The 19084-nt window shown below is 43.8% G+C and overlaps 2 protein-coding genes across 5 annotated transcripts in view; one reads left to right on the forward strand and one right to left on the reverse strand.

Annotated features, from left to right (window-relative positions):
* The window catches only part of ALPK1 (alpha kinase 1), a 97832-nt gene extending 93133 nt beyond the window's left edge, over nucleotides 1-4699 (reverse strand). For 2 of the 4 annotated variants that reach the window (XM_075929736.2, XM_006119264.5), the window contains exons 1-2: nucleotides 4541-4699; nucleotides 1580-1842 (exon numbers count right to left, since the gene is read on the reverse strand). The gene's annotated coding sequence lies outside the window, so the exon portion shown is untranslated. The remainder of the gene's footprint in view (nucleotides 1-1579; nucleotides 1843-4540) is intronic. The other 2 variants (XM_075929737.2, XM_025182707.3) reach the window with 2 other exon arrangements.
* Nucleotides 4700-4721: 22 nt separating this feature from the next.
* Nucleotides 4722-17231, forward strand: TIFA (TRAF interacting protein with forkhead associated domain). Its single transcript, XM_006119265.5, has 3 exons — nucleotides 4722-4872; nucleotides 8286-8392; nucleotides 14940-17231. Exon 3 carries the CDS (start codon nucleotides 14960-14962, stop codon nucleotides 15515-15517), a length of 558 nt encoding a protein of 185 aa, XP_006119327.3. The 5' UTR covers nucleotides 4722-4872; nucleotides 8286-8392; nucleotides 14940-14959; the 3' UTR covers nucleotides 15518-17231.
* Nucleotides 17232-19084: the final 1853 nt, after the last annotated feature.

Below are 19084 nucleotides of genomic sequence, written 5' to 3' on the forward strand. Positions count from 1 at the left end.
TTCCTATAGCTGTTGTGTTTCAGTCTAATTTTGTCTGTCTTCGAAGCAAGCTATTAACAAAAAAGGCACAACTGAAAAATTCAGTGCCCCCAGCAGACAGCCAAAATGCTTGTCAGTTATGGTAAAATAACAAGTTCGACCTTCTGAATTATGAACAAAGGCAGTCCTTGAGGGAGAAATTGGAGACAATCCTACAAACACATATAAACAAAACTGGACAAGACTCTATACAGATCTTAGGTTCAGAGGCCAACTTTGATGGTTACCAGGATTTCAGTAGAAATGCTTGCTACTGTAGTAAGATGAGGACCTGAAACATAAGCCCATGCATCACAGGCCTGGTGTGAGACCTGAGACCCATATAGCAATGGACAAGATTTTGCTAACATAAAGCAAAGTTAGGCTGTGAGCAAGAAGAAGGCCTTGTTTTGTAATATCAGCCCAGTTCTTGCAAAATTATGAGAAACACTCATACCTAAGAGGTATTAAGCATAGGCCAATAGCACATTCTAGAAGGGCTATAACAGAACACCTCATGAAGAAAAATCTCAGTACCAATCCCCACCCCCTAGCCCTGCAGTCCCTGTGCTACTCTAGCTCCTGGGCATCTCCTTAGCTACCAACTCCTTACTGCCCTTCCCCTAAGCAGCAGCCTGATCTTCTTTATATAGATCCCACTGAGGCCTCATTAACCTTAGTTGTCTCAGCTGGGTCTTTGCTTTCAGCCTCTGCTTAGGGCCTGGGTTTTGCCTTTAAAGGGCCAGTGCAGGGCATGCGCCCCGTCACAATCATCATGAGCAATACAAAAAGTTTCACACCTGAAAGAGGGCATGCAATGATTGTTGTGGAAATAGAATTTTAGAATTTACTAACGTTTATGGGTGTGATGGGTTCCAAATCTGGGATGACCCCTGGAACTGCGGTACCAATGAGCCCTCTGACCCACCAGCCTGAGCTCCCTCCCACACTGTGCTGCTGTGACAAACAGCAGACCCACTCTGGGTCTTATACTCCTACCAGCATTCACAGAGGTAGGGACCCATCCAGCTGAAGTGATGTGCAGGAGCCATCATGTGAACCAGCAATAGAGCAGCTACAGCCAAAATAACCACCAGCTTCCCAGGCTACAACCTCAGAGATGAGTCATCCTACCCTGGTCTAAACCCCAACCAGTATATTATCCAGGGCAGGAGTGGCCCTAGATGAGCTGCTGGCAACTGGCGCCCTAAGCAAAACGCGCGATCGGCACCCTGCCTCCAAAGCCCTCAACTGCTGTTTATCTTGGCGCCCTACGTGGCAACCACCTAGTTCGCCTGTATTGATGGGCCGCCACTGATCCAGGGTCTCTCTCCCTCAGTTTGGAGAGGAAATGCAACAGCCTCCTCAGGTAGTATTCCCAAGCACTTCACCGCAAACGGAAATGGTTTAGGTTAAAACATAATAAATGTATTAACTATATAGTTAAGTGATTATAAGTAGCTGCAGACAGTTCAAAGCAGATTAGCTAATAAATAAACACACACACACACACTAAGTTTATCTTGGTGAATAGGTTAGATATGAATGAGCAGTTTCTCACCTGGAGAGATGGTAAAAGCAGGTTTGTAAATTCTTAAGGGACCAGCAGCACTCTACAATTTGGAATCCTTCCGTCTTTCACACACAGGACAGAAATCCCTTTAGCCAGGGCCCATCACTTCCCCCATTCAGTCTTTGTTCCTCCTGTATTTCCAGTTGTGTGAGGAGTAAAGAACCACAGATGTCACTTCCTGCCTTATACAGCTTTAGCATAGGGCGGGAACCCTTTTGTCTCACACTCAGTTTGTGGAAAATGCTGATATCCTAAAATGGAATCCAGAGTCATGTTACATACCCTGCCATACCTTGCTGTGTCATAGCAGCCTTTACTTACAGGAATGTTCACCATGTCATGGATAAGCTTCTCCTAAGACCTACAGTTTGCCCTAATGGCTCACTACACTGAATAGCTCCTTCCCCACATGCTGTGCAGTGGGCCATATAACTACATTTGAAATTCAGATACATAGTCAATATTGATAACTTCAAATTAAAAAATGATATGCAAATAGGAAAATCATGTTCAGGAAGTTAGAACTTTTCCAATTAGCTATGTTAGATGTCTGGTTAATTGGATAATAGTGTAACTGCATCAAAATTTTAGCAGTTACATGACTATTTGATATTTGACTGGTCCCACTACCACGGAGCCCCCTGCTACCCTGCATTGCTATCTTTGATAACAGAAGCAGCAGCATGAGGTGGCAGCAGCCCCTGTCTGCAGAGGGTCTGAGCTTCCTCTGGATAGGAATTCTGTTGGCATAACCACAGAGCAGCTTCTGTCCACAGGGGCCTGTGCCCACCGCAGACAGAAGATGCTCCGCAGCAGCCTCCCGTCACCCCCACCGTGCTGCTACTTCTGATGGGGAATAGGGATGTTAAATTTTGATTAATTAACTCATCAAATAATTTATGGGATTTCCATCAACTATTCGATTAGTCGATAAGAACTTCCATGTTCTGCCTTTGAAATGTACAACGATTGAAATGTTCAAAGATTGAAACAGTGCGTGAAGCCCAGGGCTGGCCCCACACTCCTTCTGGTGCTTCCTCTTTGAAATGTACAACAGCCCCAGAAGGTCTCTTGTATATTTCAAAGGCGGCTGTGGCTGTGCTCCTGCTCCATCCCATGGAACTAGAGCTGGAGGCGAATTGGCTTTTAAGCCGGCTCCTTCCAGCACCTTGTCCTCTTCCCCCCACTTACTGCCTCTTTGTGATAGAGGCAGCAAGGGAGAGTGAGCGACTAATTGCTGAGTGTGTCGACTATCCAATAAGCTTTTGCTTATCGGATAGTTGACTCATCACTTACATTCCTAATGGGGGGAGGGCAGGGGCTCCTGTCCCTCCACCTGCGGTCTCTGTGGGAGGCAGCAAGGGGGGGGGGGCAGGTGGCTTAAAAGCCAGCTTCACATGTGTATAGCTCCCATCTGCTCCCCGCATGTTGGTGTGGGGGCAGGTAGCTCCGTGGGATCTGGTGCTCATGGGGAGCCAACTTAAAATCCAGCTCCCCACAGGCACCAGATCCCGACTCTGCCGGCCTTCTCGCTGCCTCTGATACAGAGGCAGCAAGGGGGGCAGTGTGAGTACATCTTACATGACCTATTTTGCATAAAATGCATTATTATACTATAATCGTATCATAATGATATCACAGTGAAGAATATGGGGGCCACTGTCACAATGGGTTCACGATCTTAACCATATTTTTTTAAATAATTCCTTCTCCTCAGTGAACAACTGTATGCAGCAGCTACCTATGACAATAGTGTCCTGTCTCACACTGCACTGCTAAATGTACAGGTCTTTTGGTCAATTTAGTTGGGCAATTCATTTGATCTAACCTGCCCACTTTACGTCCTATTTTAGAACATAACTGTATTGCTTAGTAACACTGACATTTATTGTGCATATCATATTATGGGGAGATCGATTTTTTTTATTTAGAAACACACTGGGGGAGGGAGAGAAGGAAGGTTAATAACCGGGGAAAATACACTTGAGAACTAGTGAAGTGTTTTTCAATGTAGAATGACATTCAAAATCAATTAACTAACCATTTGACTCAGCCTGTTTTGCCGCCTAGATTTTACTCACGAAAGTTCACAATCCTATATCTTTGTTGGTTTCTAAGGTGCCATAGGACTGCTCATTTTTACAAATGTTTGTAACTAAAATGTTTAGAATAGGCTACAGAGAGCTGCTTACACTAACCTCTCTTATAATACAACTAACTTTGGAGAGGGCTGTGTGGGAGCGAAATAAGATTTTGCTCAAAATAAATCGTCCATGGCAGCGAAAGAGGACTATGGTAATTTTAAGAAAACGTTTTTCCTACACTGGTAGATTGCAAATAATTTGTAGTGATACACATATATAAATGCTGCCTTGCACAGATCCAGTACAAGAACCCAGATAGAAACAATCTGCAGACTATAACTCAAACTATTGCAAAATATTGTTCTAGTGCCCTCCAAGAGGTTCTCCACACTTCCTTCTTTGACTTTAATCACTGTCACGTTCATTGGCACCCTCTACAAGAGAAATCAGTTTGAATTAATATGATGATTACATGGACATTGCCAATCAATGTGGGAATTAATCTAACTTTTTAAAAGGCAGTCTCAGACACTATTTCTGCCTTGAGTCTTCCCCCTCCCCTGACCATTTCTGGTTTTTTTTCCAAATCTCTTTTTCTTTTCTATTCTATTAAAATGTTTCGCAGCTCTGTTGCTACGTGTAAAGCCCACTACGGTAGCCCAGGAAAAAAGACCGACTGTACGAGTTGACAAATCAAACGGTAGATTTGGTCACACACACACACAAAGTTAAATGCTAAATACACAAACTTAAAACACTAGACTAGGGAAGCTCTAGCAATCAGCAGGCGTTGATCCCAACGCTCAGAGGGTTACACCATCCAGCAACCTTGTTTTTTGTAAGCTCCTGGCCTCCCTTTACTTACTCGATGATTTCTGATGACGGCCGAAGAGCAGCAGCCGGTGCAGGAGGGTTTGTTTTGGTGACCGCCCTCCAGGAAACGCTGCAGCAGCGACTCCAGGGCTGCGAACTACAAGTCCCAGCGCGCAGCTGCTCCCCTCCCGCCACAGCCGGCAAAGGGTGGGCAGGGACTGGGGAAATCCTGCCCTCCGGCTGCCCCGCACTAAAAAGCTCCGGCGCTTACGCCGAGCCCAGAGAGGAGAAAGCTCAAGGCGCGGGACAGGCTCCTTGAGCGCCTCCTGCCGCCCCGATCCGCGCTTGGCTCTCGCCCCGCGGCTGGCTGGATGCCTTGGAGAGGTGAGGACGCACAGCTGGCTGAGGGTTCCGTGGGCAGGGGACGCAGGGACTGGAGTGTGTGTCGCGGGGGATCAGTGGGGATGGGCTGATTTGAGGGCGCAAGGGGCGCTGAGTTTCCGCTGCTCGGGCGGGAGTTTCGCTGCTAGCGGTAGGCGCTGGTCAGCGGAGCGGGCTGGGGATAAGGCGGGGGTCTCCCCGCTAGCCTGGCTGGCCCGAGGCGTGGCGCAGCTGCTGGTTCAAAACAGCGCAAGCCGCACAGCCAGACGTCGGCGCGTTTCCCTTTGGCTGCGCAGTGAGCGGCAGCTGGCTGGCCCCCAAGCGGCTAGGGGCTTTCCCAGCGGCAGGGAGAGAGAGGAACTTCCCGCTAGCAAAGAGCCAGGGCCAGAGCACCTTTTCACTGCTATTGCCACTGCCCGCGAGGGGCATCTTCCTAGAGATTTGCGTGGGTCTGTGCATCTCTCTGCTGCCATCAAGTTATTGTAGCTCCCCCTTTTTTTGGGTGGGGTGGGAGATGCCTCCCCCTGCAAAAGATCCATGTCGACCCATCTGGGTGTGCAGTGTTGGAGGGGTACCTCTACAGCCCCTCGCTGCAGTGAGTGGAGGCAGTGGGAGAGGATTGTCATTGTCTTCCATAGGAGGAGATGGATCAAGCCTTGATCTGTCAGCATCTTGGCCGTGTCTGTAAGAGCTTACTGCACTGGCACCGTTCAGTAAATTTACCCTTCACAAAAAAGCGAGGAAGGAATAAGCAGAGCAAGATCTGTTAGGGAAAAGTATTTTATTTAGTATCAGTTTCCAGGCATTAGGGGAAATTCTGCTCCTGAGAGCTCAGCTAGAAATTCCCTTCTAGTCAATGAGTAACAAGGGTGCATTTGAGGATGGAATGCAGCCATCCGTCTACACTCATCTGAAGATGTGTCATATAGAATCTGAATTTACAGTGTTTATGCTGAGGAAATCATTTATAAAAGGAGCATGCAAGCATGCATGTATTGTAGCCTCTATTGGGAATTGGCATATTGCAAAGGGGCGGGGGGGAAAGGAGGGAGGAAATAGACATGATGGTTTAGAGGAAGGATATAAGAGTAGTGAAATAGTTGACTACTCGCATTTCCCCATCCCTTGCTGCCTCTATATCAGAGGCAAGAAGGGGGGGGGCACGTAGCAGGAGCCAGTGCTTAAAAGCTGGTTCCCCCCAGCACTGTCTCCGTGGTGCAAAGGGGAGGACGGACAGGGGAAGCAGAGGCACAGTGGGATCCTAACTGCTGTGCCTCTGCCTTTGACATGCCCCTCCCCGCTTATTGACTAATCAAGTAGTCAATGAAATATCGATTAGCTGATTAATCAAAATTTAACATCCCTAATTTAAACAAGTTTGTTCCTTTTCTAAGTTTTATCAGAATTGCTTTCAAAGCAGCTGTATGATTAGTATTTTTACATTTGTAATCTGGCTTTGAGAGCCGATATTTGTGATGGTGGAGTCCTGACTAGGGATGTTAAAGTGTAATTGTGCACATGGTTACATGCAGGTTCCCAATATATGCAGGAAGCCGGCTTGAAAGCCTGTCTCCCCCCTCCCCGCGCATGGAACCACTGAACTTTTCAGCGTGTTTAAACACATTTTAACATCCCTGATCCTGACAGCTATCTTGCTCTGTCCAGTGATGATCACCATTTGGCTGCATGTGTGTGCTTCCCCATCATATAGAATCCAAATTTACAGTGTTTATGGTGAAGAAAGTATTTATAAAATGAGCATGCAAACATTTATTTTAGCCTCTATTGGCTCTGTGCAGACAGCACAGCAGACTCTGAAAGAGCCCCAAAAGGTCACAAAATCAAATAAGGATTGAAGGCATCAGCTAGGCTTATTGTCAAAAGAAATACGGTAAGGGCTCGTCTACACTGGCCCCTTTTCCGGAAGGGGCATGTTAATTTCAGCTATCGTAGTAGGGAAATCCGCGGGGGATTTAAATATCCCCCGCGGCATTTAAATAAAAATGTCCGCCGCTTTTTTCCGGCTTTTAAAAAAGCCGGAAAAGAGCGTCTACACTGGCCCTGATCCTCCGGAAAAAGCGCCCTTTTCCGGAGGCTCTTATTCCCCCGCGGATTTCCCTACTACAATAGCTGAAATTAACATGCCCCTTCCGGAAAAGGGGCCAGTGTAGACGTAGCCTAATAGTTTTTAGCAGACTGTACTGAAGTACTACAGGTATGTACCCCCTGACAATGGACTCAGTGGACTATTCTGCTGCCCCCTTGTCCGGACAAAGACAGCCCCTCCAAGACCAAGCCTTATATAGAGGAACAAACATTTACACATCACTATCAGGTTGCCATTCTCTCACGCTACCTAGATACCACCCATTACTTTATACCTGGTGGTTTGATCAAAACATGTCTATCCATCATGCTGTCATTTTAGACCCTGTCCTGAACCTGGGTTGATATGTCTCTATTGTCTGTGAGGAGTGTGGTGATACTAAGATGTTTCTTAATCAGAAACATCCCTCTAGAATGTGTGTACAGCCTGTGCCTAGTACCAATTAGTGTTTCTACACCACCATGCTAAGTTCTGTGAGCAGACAGTCTCTTGCTCACAGCTTAATTTTGCTTTATATTAGCAAAGTCTTGACCATGTTTGGCTAGGCCGCAAACCAAGCCTGTGCCTTATCTTAGACTCTGATCTAACTAAATCCCCTCCCCCCAATTTGTTTTTTATGAGGAGGATGTTTACCAAGCATCCAAAAAAGCATTATGCATGGACTGAAGGTGACCCAGATGGCTGACCATTATTATGAGGACACCTTACTTTACTGTTCACACATTCACATCCCAGCTGTCCCTTAGTCTACACATACATATGACAATCTTATAAAATTTATTTTACATAAGAAGGATAGACTAGGTCAGACCAAAAGTCTATCTAGCCAGTATCCTGTCTTCCAACACTGGCCAATGCCAGATGCTCCAGCAGGAGTGAACAGAAACAGATAATCAAGTGATTCCTCTGCTGTCATCCATTTCCAGCCCTCACAAACAGAGGCTAGGGACACCATTCCTATCTGGCTAATAAGTATGATGGATTTAACCTCCATGAATTTATCTAGTTCTTTTTGTAAACCCTGTTAAAGTCCTGGTATTCACAACATCAGTTTTCCAAGTTGGTATTGTGTTTTAGCCCTTGTGGTACTGGAGATAAAAATACACTCCTATTATGGCTGTTGCAATTGCCATCCATGTCATTATTAGTAATGAGCAAAGTGTTTTGAAATATCTGTACTGGGATAGGTACCTTTATATAGCATCCCACAGTGCTATGTATATGAGAAGTAAAACAGACATTTGGTGTAGTGACATTACAAATGGAGGCCTAATATATAGTTGTCTTGTAATGTCCATTTATGTTACAGGCTTTACTGCTGGTTTTCATCCTCTGGGATAAGCTTTGCTGGACAGGAAACAGGAACAGCTAGCTTTTCTGATCCATTGATAGCAGTGCTCTGTGATACACCAGGAGGTAATGTAGATCCAATTGTTTCTTATCGATGTGTCTTCCAGATAATCTACTGTATGGACGGTAACCAATTTATCAAATATTGCTGGGTCAGGATGTAGTATTGGTATCCAGACACTGAACAATTTTGTTTAGAACAACATATGCCTTATTTAGGATGCAGTATCACTGATCCAAATTATTACGGATACTAACAGAGAATATGTAGTTCTCTGCAACTTAATTTTTTTTTAAACCAGCTTTCCGTGAGGTATTGCTCTCTTTTGCTGAACCCTGGGTTTGAGCAAAAGAGTTAGTAACAAGCTTTTTAGAGTTAACTTTCTTGTGATACCAATTACACTTTTGTTAACTGTTTAGAAGTACAAATGTTAACAACCACTGTTTCCATTTAACATAACGTAACACAATGTATAAAATTAACCCAAATATACTGTTAAACCAAAATAAAATTTTAAATACAAGTTTATGCAGATTTTTTCAGGGTATTAAACTGTGTTGTGTTTGGAAGTCTACAGTGAAACTGGTTGGAACATTTGTTCCTAGAAATTTTCTTTTCTAGGATGGGTGTATGGGCAGCAAAAGATCCACATAAGTTTCCATGTATGGTGGTGATGTCAGTGCCCTAAGTAAACTGTATGGATTTTTTGCTGACGGATTTTTGTGAGGCATGTGAGGGGAAGTGAAACAAGTATGCACATTCCAAAAGTGAAAATGATATCCAAGGTTCAACACTGTAATCCTAATGCAATGTAGTCCTCCCTTTAAAGGCTGGGGGCTTTTGGCTTCCATCGGAACTTGGCCTCAACTGGGAAGAGTTTAGATAAGTGTGTACTTCCATGCAAAATTCAACATCCATAATACCCAGTACAGTGGCACTTGTGGAAAAGATTTTACTTCCATTTCAGCCCTGTCTGATCTTCATGATGTCCACTTAATACTTAGGAACTGCCTTCTCTGTCGGAGAGAACTTTCTGACATCCCCTTATTCTTCCTTCACCCTTTAACAGAAGTGATCACTTATAAAAGTTCACATGCATCATTTTGAACAATGCACATGGCCTATATTGGTATGTCACATTCACAACATCCTGCAAATTTTTCTGAATATGCTCCCAGCTCTGATAACCAAAAGACAGTTAGCATTACAGGTTGAACCCCTCTCGTCTGCACTGTTTGGTCTGGCAACATCCATGTTCTGCACAATTTTAGTTAGCCAGCTGTCCACTTATCATGGGTGTGGACAGGTTTCCTACAGTCTCAAAAAGCTTGTTTACAGCCATCAGTTCTAACTCAGTTTTTTGTCTATTATTTAACTCTAATTTGCCCCTAAACATTTTCTAAGAGCCCAGTAAGCAGTGGAAGTGTTGGTAGTGCTGCTAGAAAATATTGACCTCCCGTGGTTTGGCAAATTCTCTGGTTCAGCACTGGTTAGGTCCCAAGAGTGCCGGATTAGAGAGGTTCAACCTGTATCGATGAACTTCAGGCTGATTTAGGCGTAGACTAATGAAATACAGAGTTTTCCACTTGAAAATTACAGGTTCAGATCTGTTCCAGGGTCGGGCATGACCGAAAGTTGTTAAATTCCGTAGGCTAGCTTGACGCCTTTATAAAATGATTTAATACCCCATTAAATCACAAAAAACCCTCTGAACTAAGAACTGAATGGGTACTCTCTCCACACTCAGATGGTCCCAACCAACCAGAGCAAGCTGAGGGATAAGAATGGTACTGCTACTGCCTAAGCAGTACCAGTTTTATGGATATACAGAAGGGATTTCTCTCCTGGGCTGTTAGTTCAGCACTTCTCATCAAATCAGATCACTTTAGAAAGAACTATAATTGGCTACTGGTAGTTTATTTATAATTTTACCCACAATCAACTACATAAGTTTAAGATGAACTGGGGAAAAGTAGAATTATTTACAAGAGAGTTACAAACTGCCTAAACATCTTATTCTACTTGAAATTAATTTGTTCCTTAACATTTGGGCTTTGCTTACATCAGCTAGGAAAGCCATATTCACATAACTTTACTTAAACATGAGTTGCCAATGTTATTTCCCCGGCCAGATTTTTCTAACACTGAAATGGGAAGGGTTCTGTGCCTGAGCTATTGCTTTGGAAGTAAAAGCATTGTGCCCTGTTTTGGATATCCATCAAGGAAGGAAAATAATTGTACACGTCTTGTAATTTGTATGATCTCTGTATATACTGGCATCACAGAAAAGTTTCATTGATTCTTTATGTCTTTATAGATTACAGTTGTGCAATCTTATCCTTGGAAAGGCAATCGTATGTCAGAGTCCATGTCATAATGATACTTCATGTAGCAATAAAACACAATAGACTGAACTGTAAACTGCTTTTTAATGACTCAGATGCAGTGAATAGCATTAATTATACACCTCATAGTTAAATTTATATTCTATCAGTTAAGTGACAGCTTGGATACACAAGGAAATATTGTTTCGTACAATGCACAATTAGCCTGTGGTATTCAAGATATGTGGTCAAGAGCTAAATAGGATATTTATGTGGACAAAAACACTACAGAATGGATTAAAAAAACCCAAGAAATTTTAAAAGGGATATTCCTCTCCACCTGCGGCAGCTGATTACTAATGGGTTTAGGAAGATTTTTTTCCTTTCTGGACAGACTTTCATAACTGCAGTTTTTCCTGCATCTTTCTTTGAAGCAACTAGGGTATGTCTACACTGCATGGCTATTTTGGTATCCCAAAATAGCTACCCCGCATCTACACAAGCCACCCATTATTTTGAAATATTTTTCGAAATACCTGGTGAGGTATTTTGTCACCCCGGTAAACCTTGTTGCATGAGGGATAAGTGATGGCTCAAAATAGCACGTTATTTTGAAATTTGGCACCTTGTAGACACGTAGCACAAATTGCATATCTTATTTTGAGTATAGGGTGCTGTATTGATGAACCCGTAGAGAAATAGTGCTGGCCACAGTTAGAAACAGAATATTTGCATGCTGCAGGTTGGCAAATCCTATACCCCATTTTTGTTGGGGAAAGCAGGGGAATTTTCACATCCACTTTACATTCATTTTTTATATCTGTAATATTTTACATACAGCAGCTACTCCTTGGTGAGATTTCTAACGATAAAGTTTGTGTCAGTGGGTGGTTCCAAAAGCTAATGTTGGAGCTTCTATTTGGCTGTTGTACCCTGGATAAATACTAGGGATGTCAATGGGTAGCCCACTACATGATTAACTGATAAGCCTTAGCTCAGTATTTCGCAACCTTTTAAAAAAAAAAAATATCAAGTACCCCTACCACCCCCCCCCCCAAAAAAAGTACCTCCAGTACCTTAAGTTTTCAGACGCACACATTTTTTTTTCTACAGTTGCAACACATTTGTTTAAACGACTTAATTGTAGTTGGGCGGGCGATGAAATTTTTGGGTGTAAAAAGTACAAAGATAATAAAACGCTGTAAAACTTAAAAACAAAAATTCAGTTTTCTTCAAATGTCAGTTGTGTTGACGTACCCCTCCAGACTTCTCGAGTACCCCTAAGGATACTTGTACCACTGGTTGAGAAACACTGCCTTAGCTTATTGGTTCATCTTATTGACCACATGCACTAGCAATGTAATACTGTAGCTGATTAACCAATAAGCAAAAGTTTATAGGCTAATGCTATAGACTACATGCATTTTACCCTTCCGTGCTCCGCCAGAAATTTTTTTAGTCCTGGCTTCATTTGAAGTGTAGCCAACTGTAGCTTTTCATTTAAAGTGTATTAGGAGCCATGCAGGCAGGCAGCCTGGCTCAGTTCTGGCTGGCACCATGTCCAGGAGTTCAGACCCCCACCCCCTTCCTGGACAGGGTCTGTTGCCATCCTGCGCTGCTGCCTCTGTATCAGAGGCAGCAGCACAGGGCAACAGGCAGCTGGTCTGTGAGGGGAACTGGGTTTTAAACCAACTTCCTCTGTGGACCAGCTCCTGCCTGGCACCCCACGCTGCTGCCTCTGATACAGAGGCAGCAGTGCGGAGTGGCAGGTGACTCCTTGGGAGTGGGGCTGAAGCACATTGGCTGCCAGTCCCACCACCAGGGACTGTAGAATACTTGAGTAACTGATACGAATTCATGAGGTTAATCAACTATTCAATTAACCAATGTTTAACATCCCTAACACATATTCCCCACACCCCCTTGCTACCTCTATATCACAGGCAGCAAGGAGGGGCAGTGGGAACTGGTGCCCATGAGGAGCTGGCTTTAAGCAGACTTTCCATGAGCACCAGATCTTGCCTGCCTCCCCCGCCCCCCGTCATACCCGTGCGCTGCTGCCTCTGATGGAGAGGCAGAAGTGCGGAGGATGAGGGGGACAGGCTGGAGTCGATACACGCAGGGGGCTGGCTTTCAAGCAGGCTCCCCACACATTCCATCTCTGCCCCTTCCACACCCACTGCAGCAGCCTCTGTCTGTGGGGAGCTCAGAGCCCCATAGACAAGGGCTGCTGCCACCCTGCACTGCTGCCTCTGTATCAGAGGCAGCAGCACGAGGCGGCAGGAAGCCAGTCTGCACAGGAAGCTAGTTTTTAAACTGGCTTCCCTCACGGACCGGCTCTCACCTGCCACCCCACGGAGCTGCCTCCAATCCAGCAGCACAGTGTGGCAGGGGGCTCTCTGGGTGCGGGGCCAGGAGCATACTGGCTGCCAGCCCCGCCACCAGGGACTATCGAATAGTTGTGTAACTGATAAGATTTCATGTGGTTACACGACTATTCAGTTGCACTATATCCAACATCCCTAATAAAGAAAGAGGCAGCCTGCCAATGGGGGATGCACGAGGGAGGAGAGGATGGTCAAAGGGGCAATTGCCCAGGGCCTGGGCAATTTAAAAAAGGCCTGGGGCCTCCTGGCTGCTGCCACTGACAGCACAGCAGGGCTAGGCAGGCCTCCTGCCCACCCTTGTTCTGCAACACTCCTGGAAATAGCTACACATCCCTGCAGTGCTCGGGGGAGGGGAATGTACTGCCCTACCCTGTGCGCTGACTCCACAGCTCCCATTGGCTGGGAGCTGCAGCATGGTGCCTTCAGGCATCAGTACACAGAGACTCCCTGGACCCCTTTGCCTAGGAGCTGCTGCCAGAGGGCTGTGCTGGTCATTTTTTATGCCTCCTGCACCCGACATGCACGCCAACTCCCTTCCCCATCCTAGAGCCTGTATCCAAACACCCCCCCCCAAAACCTGCTGCCCAAGGGACCTGTCCAGTGTCTCATTGATTAGCTGGAGTACAACATCTTCAAAACAGGAGACTGAGGGAACCTGATAGCAGAATGTCCCATAGCTTAGTAGTTAATAGGGTTGTCCAATTTGGTAGGTGCTTTCAGCACATGACTTTAATATTTAATTGAAGGTTAATCTATAATTCCTGGAGACACCAGAAGAGTTAGCAACTCTAGTGGTTAGAGAGCTGTTCGAATCCTCTCCCTATCTTCTTGGGAGAAGAGGGGAATTGAACCAGGGTTTCCCATATCGCAGGCAAACTGTACTTGTAAAGGTTACTTGTCACATTTTATTTTGTCAAAAGAATGATACACAGTGATATATAATATTCAGAGTCATTAACAAGTACTATATAATAGCTCCAATATGGGTCTTTGAAGTCTACACAACAAGGCTATGTCTACACTGCACCCCTTTTCCGGAAAAGGGATGCAGATGAGACAAGTCAGAATTGCAAATGAAGCGTGGGATTTTAAGAGGAATAAGGGACCTTTCAGAAAAGACTTTATTTTCTGAAAGATCCCCGTCTAGACTGGCGCTTTTCTCCGGCAAAGCCCCAAGCCGGAAAAAAGCGGCAGCCATGTTTATACAAATGAAGCGGGGGATATTTAAATCCCCCGCTTCATTTGCAATTCCAACTTGTCTCATCTGCATCCCTTTTCCGGAAAAGGGGTGCAGTGTAGACACAGCCCAAGTGATTAGGCGTCTAATGATGCATCACCAAAATGTTTCTTCAAAGGAGAATCTATTTAGTAATACACCTGTAATAGGGGAAGAACTAATTCATATTTGCATAGTTTTTTGCAAAAAATCGTAAACATTTACAAAGATTCCTTGATATTTTTAACACTTGTATGCAGTGTTTTAGACATGTTAGTCTCACGAGGTTAGAGAGACAAGATGGGTGAGGTAATTTTATTGGACTAATTTCTGTTCATGAGAGACAAACTTTTGCTGTTACACGGAAGTTGGTCCAATAAAATGTATTATCTTACTTACCTTGTCTCTGTACTTATCCTCATTTTACATATGGAAAACTAAAGCACAGAGAGGCTTTTGACCCATCTAGAGCCACATAAATTAGTGGCAAAACTAGGAATAAAATTACTCTGAATCCTGAAATCTAGCTGCTAGACCATATTTATTGCCAGTGGTTCTCTGCAAAATAAGTACAAATTAATTGATCAGAGGTATGTTAAGTTCTTTAAATTATTCCAGTTCTAGGTTGATTTTCGGGGGGGGGGGGGGCATTTCAGTAATTCCACAATTTCATTCTTTCTTGTAGTACTGAGAAGGATCACCATCATGACCTCCTTGGAAGAGCTGGAAACTGAAGAGACAGTGACTTGTCTCCATATAACTTTGTACCATCCTCGCCAAGAAGAAAAGCAGATATTTCGCAACTTAAACTTCCTCAAGCGAGAGCAGCTCAGGGCAGATGAGGTGGCAAAGTTTGGCCGAGATACTAACATCTGCCATTACAATTTAATGGATTCCCGTGTTTCCCGGGTTCAATTTGCCCTGCAGTTTTTCAGGCAATTCAACAACTCAGAACTTGGTTTTGAGATAAAGAACATGAGCAAGAGGAGCAAGCTTATTGTAGACAATCTGGAACTGGACTACTTAAACAAAGTTGACCTGCCTCATAAATGCCTCATTCGCTTTGGAGACTACCAACTCTTAATACAAAGACAAGATGGGGAATCAGTAGATTATTTTGAGACTCGCTTTGAGTTGGCCCAAGATTCACTTTTGCAAGAGAGACATCTGCCTTTAATGCAGCCCATACCCGAGTCTGGCATTTCTCCTTCACTCAATTCCCAAGGAGTAAAGCCAATAGAAATTGATGAAAATGATGTATGATAGCGGGGAAAAGGTTGTTAAGCATCCAATACCTAATCCGAATTTTAGAGGACCAAATCTTATTTCCTCAGCCCACTGCATTTGTCTGGCTTTCCATAGTTGCCACTCCTGTGTTATGTATTCTTCTCTTCTTAAGTACTCTCTCTGTTCAAAAATATCGGAAAGTATTCATTTACAGTGTCGTTAAATAAAGATGCTGCAGATCTAATGTCCATTCTGTCTCCTCCCTCCACTGTCTGTTGGAAACCCCAGTCAGAGTTAGTGAGTCTTTGCAGGGGCATAAAGATCCAATTGCAGGACTTGGGCTAAAGGGTCCTAAGGTCTTTCAGGCAGGATGTATCTACCCTATAATGCCCCTATTTGGCCAGATGTTCTGTAGATGTTCCTTGCTTCACTTTCCGCAAGTGGGCTATCAGAAAATTAAATGAGACTTTAGGGAATAGCATCCCTCTGAGGGGTCTAGTTTATCAACCAGATGGCCAATGAAAAAGCATCCAAACCTTCACCCCACTGTATTACCTGGATGATAGTAGGGATGTTAAAGTGTAACTGTGTACATGGTTAACTGATGAGTCCACCCTCAATTACATACTGCTTCCCCTCCTACTCTGTGCGTGTAACGGTTGAAATTTTCAGCAGTTAGTTACATGTTTACTTTACCGCATTTTAACATCCCTAAGAGATAGTTGTAATTTATCCATCCTGCCAATCCATCCCGCCAGTCTTCTCCAGCAGTTCTCTCCATTCAGGCTTCTTGCCACTATCTGCAAAGCATCCTTTGCCCAGAGTAAGATCTGTCAGCTGCAGCACTTCTCTGTAGCAACAGGTAGTTTGACAATATTCCCTGTGTCTGAGTACACCTAGACTCCTGGCAATGGTAAGCTCTCCTCAGAAGCTTCCTGTTTTTAGGAACCCCCTTCTAAACTTCTTGTTCTGGTGAACCTCTGGTCTGTGGAAACCTCCTCAGCTGAGGGTTTGATAACCCTTTGTCAGGCTCATTAGCTGTCAACTATGCACATGAAGGTTTCATTACCTCTAGGTGCATTGGAGTTGATTTGTTCTACCTTTCAGGTGTTTGTCACAGGTTGGCTGATCTCTGACTCTCCTGATACTAATATTGAGTCCCCCCCCCCACTAATATTGAGTCTCTTTTTTTAATTTTTATTTAATTATCTCTCTAAAATACAATGAAAAGTTTTGGTTTTATAAATAAACCACACATAGCCAGGATTAATATACAAACTTGTTATATGCTAGTGATAGAAATGTAGCCGTGTTAGTCTGGTGTAGCTAAAACAAAATACAGGACTATGTAGCACTTTAAAGACTAACAAGATGGTTTATTAGATGATGGTTTATAAGCTCATCATCTAATAAACCATCTTGTTAGTCTTTAAAGTGCTACATAGTCCTGTATTTTGTTATATGGTGTGATCTATTTTGGTGCAGAAGTGCAATCTGTATTCAGAGTGAGATCCATTTTCAACCTTAACTTCGTTGTTAGGGTTGAAAATGAAACACGGAAAGTTTTTTAATCCTACTTTGTGAAAGTGGAGCTATTTTGTTGGAATATTTAGCATAAAAAACATTATTTTTCTTCTAATCTTAATGTGAACAGAATACATTGTAATAAAATGTTATATATTCAAAGATGTGAGTGTAAATAAAATAATGTGAATTTGCAGTTCATGTTTTATTAAAAATGCTTGCACACATATTATTTTGTCCTCTTGTATGGTTATATCGTGTAGCACAATTACACGATAAATTATTCTGAGAGATCCCAAGATTTATAGGCAGTTATTCAGCATCTGAAAAGAAATGTTTCACAATTGGTGCTGAGTATTACTCCAAGATCATGGTTTCAGATTAACAGAAGAGCGCCTGCAATAATGTAGACTGGATACCTACAATAACATTAGCTGCATAGGTGTACATTATTTACCCCATTTAAAAAATTTAATTCACCCAGAGTGTGTAATCCTCTGCCTAACAGCTGCTTCTCTCTTACCCCACAAAACTCAGGGTTCTGGCTCTACTCAGTTCCAATTTAGTTATGCCCATGAGGCCTCCATCAGGTTGCTCTCCTCCTGTAACAAACTCTGAGTCTCCTCACAAGCACAGAATTATCAGAACCCAGGTCTCCCCCTGCCTCTGTATCCCAAGCATATCCTCTGTGCCCGGGGAAGTTTCCTGCATTGGTGTCTTTCATTCCAATCCTATCCTCGCTTCTACCTTAGCTGGCCCAGAGGGACTGCAGGGTAACATTGAGTAGGACCCAGAACGTGGATACCGAATAATACAAGGTGTGGGTTTGTTTAGAATGACTGCATGCTCTCACTTCAGATACAACTTTCAGGTAAAAGCACATGTTGGGTGCCAAGAAGCAGTCTTTGTTAGAACTGGGCCCTGATCACTGTTCTTTCAAGTGTGCTTCAGTTTTTACTCAATGATGGATAATATTGAGATACATTCCTAACTTTTAACGGGGTTGAATGAAACATCTAAAGCATAGGTTCCCACACTGGGGGGGCACGCCCCCCTGGGGGTAGGTGAAGAAATTCCAGGGGGGGCATGAGGTGACCCAGACCCCCCTCCAGCAATTGCCCCCCAAGAAAAAGCCTGGTCCGTCCGGTAAAAAAATTCAGAAAATAACCTGTGAAATGTCCAGTATTTTCTGTTTTTCCTGGCTCGGGCATCCGCTGGGACACAGGCAGCTCGGGCTGCCTGGGGCGCAGGAAGGATGGAGTGTCCCAGGAAGACTTCAAAATGGCCATCTTAAAAGGGCAATGCCTGCTCTTCTCTTAAAAGGGAAACCTTTTTTGGGGGTTTAACAAGTTTTGCTGATATTTTTTTTGGGGGGGTGAAGGTTTCTCAAAAAAAAATCAAAGAGGGGGCATGATGCTGAAAAGTTTGAGAACCACTGATCTAAAGGATTTTGGAAGCAAGAGTGCTGGAAATCATAGCAATGCTAACTCTATGTTCCAAGAAAAGCTGATAGAGATACTTTTAGGATTACGCTGGATTGGCTGGCTGGGGAGTATCACTCAGCACTAAACTGAAGATAAAGTGAAACCTAGCACTTCTATTGTTTCAGTTTCTCACATCTCTGAATGACCCCTCAAGGGCATTTTTATTTAGTAGAAGGATTTTTTAAACCATACACATTTGATTTTGAGAACTGTATACATAATCCACCTGGATATAAATTTGACTTTATATCTACTGTCTGTAGTACTAAGGGAATTTACTCCTCCTGTCAGGAGAGGAGTGGGATGCACATAAAGGAACATAATTTTAAGACCTGAACAACAATTTAAAAACGAGTGCCAACAACCTGATTTTCATCTGTACTGAGCACCTAGCTGCTTCCACCTGTCCTTTATCTCACAGGAACAACTGCTATCATTTTAAATAGCTAAGTATTTGATATATGGATAGAGTCATGCAAAACAGACATATTGGGTCAGACTAAGGGTCCATCTAAATCGGTATTAATGCCAGGTGCCCCCAAGGGAATGAACAGCACAGGTAATCAAGTGATCCATCACCTGTCACCCATTCCCA

The sequence above is a fragment of the Pelodiscus sinensis genome, chromosome 4 (assembly GCF_052426305.1).
Source record: "Pelodiscus sinensis isolate ZL-2025 chromosome 4, ASM5242630v1, whole genome shotgun sequence".
NCBI lineage: Eukaryota > Metazoa > Chordata > Testudines > Trionychidae > Pelodiscus > Pelodiscus sinensis.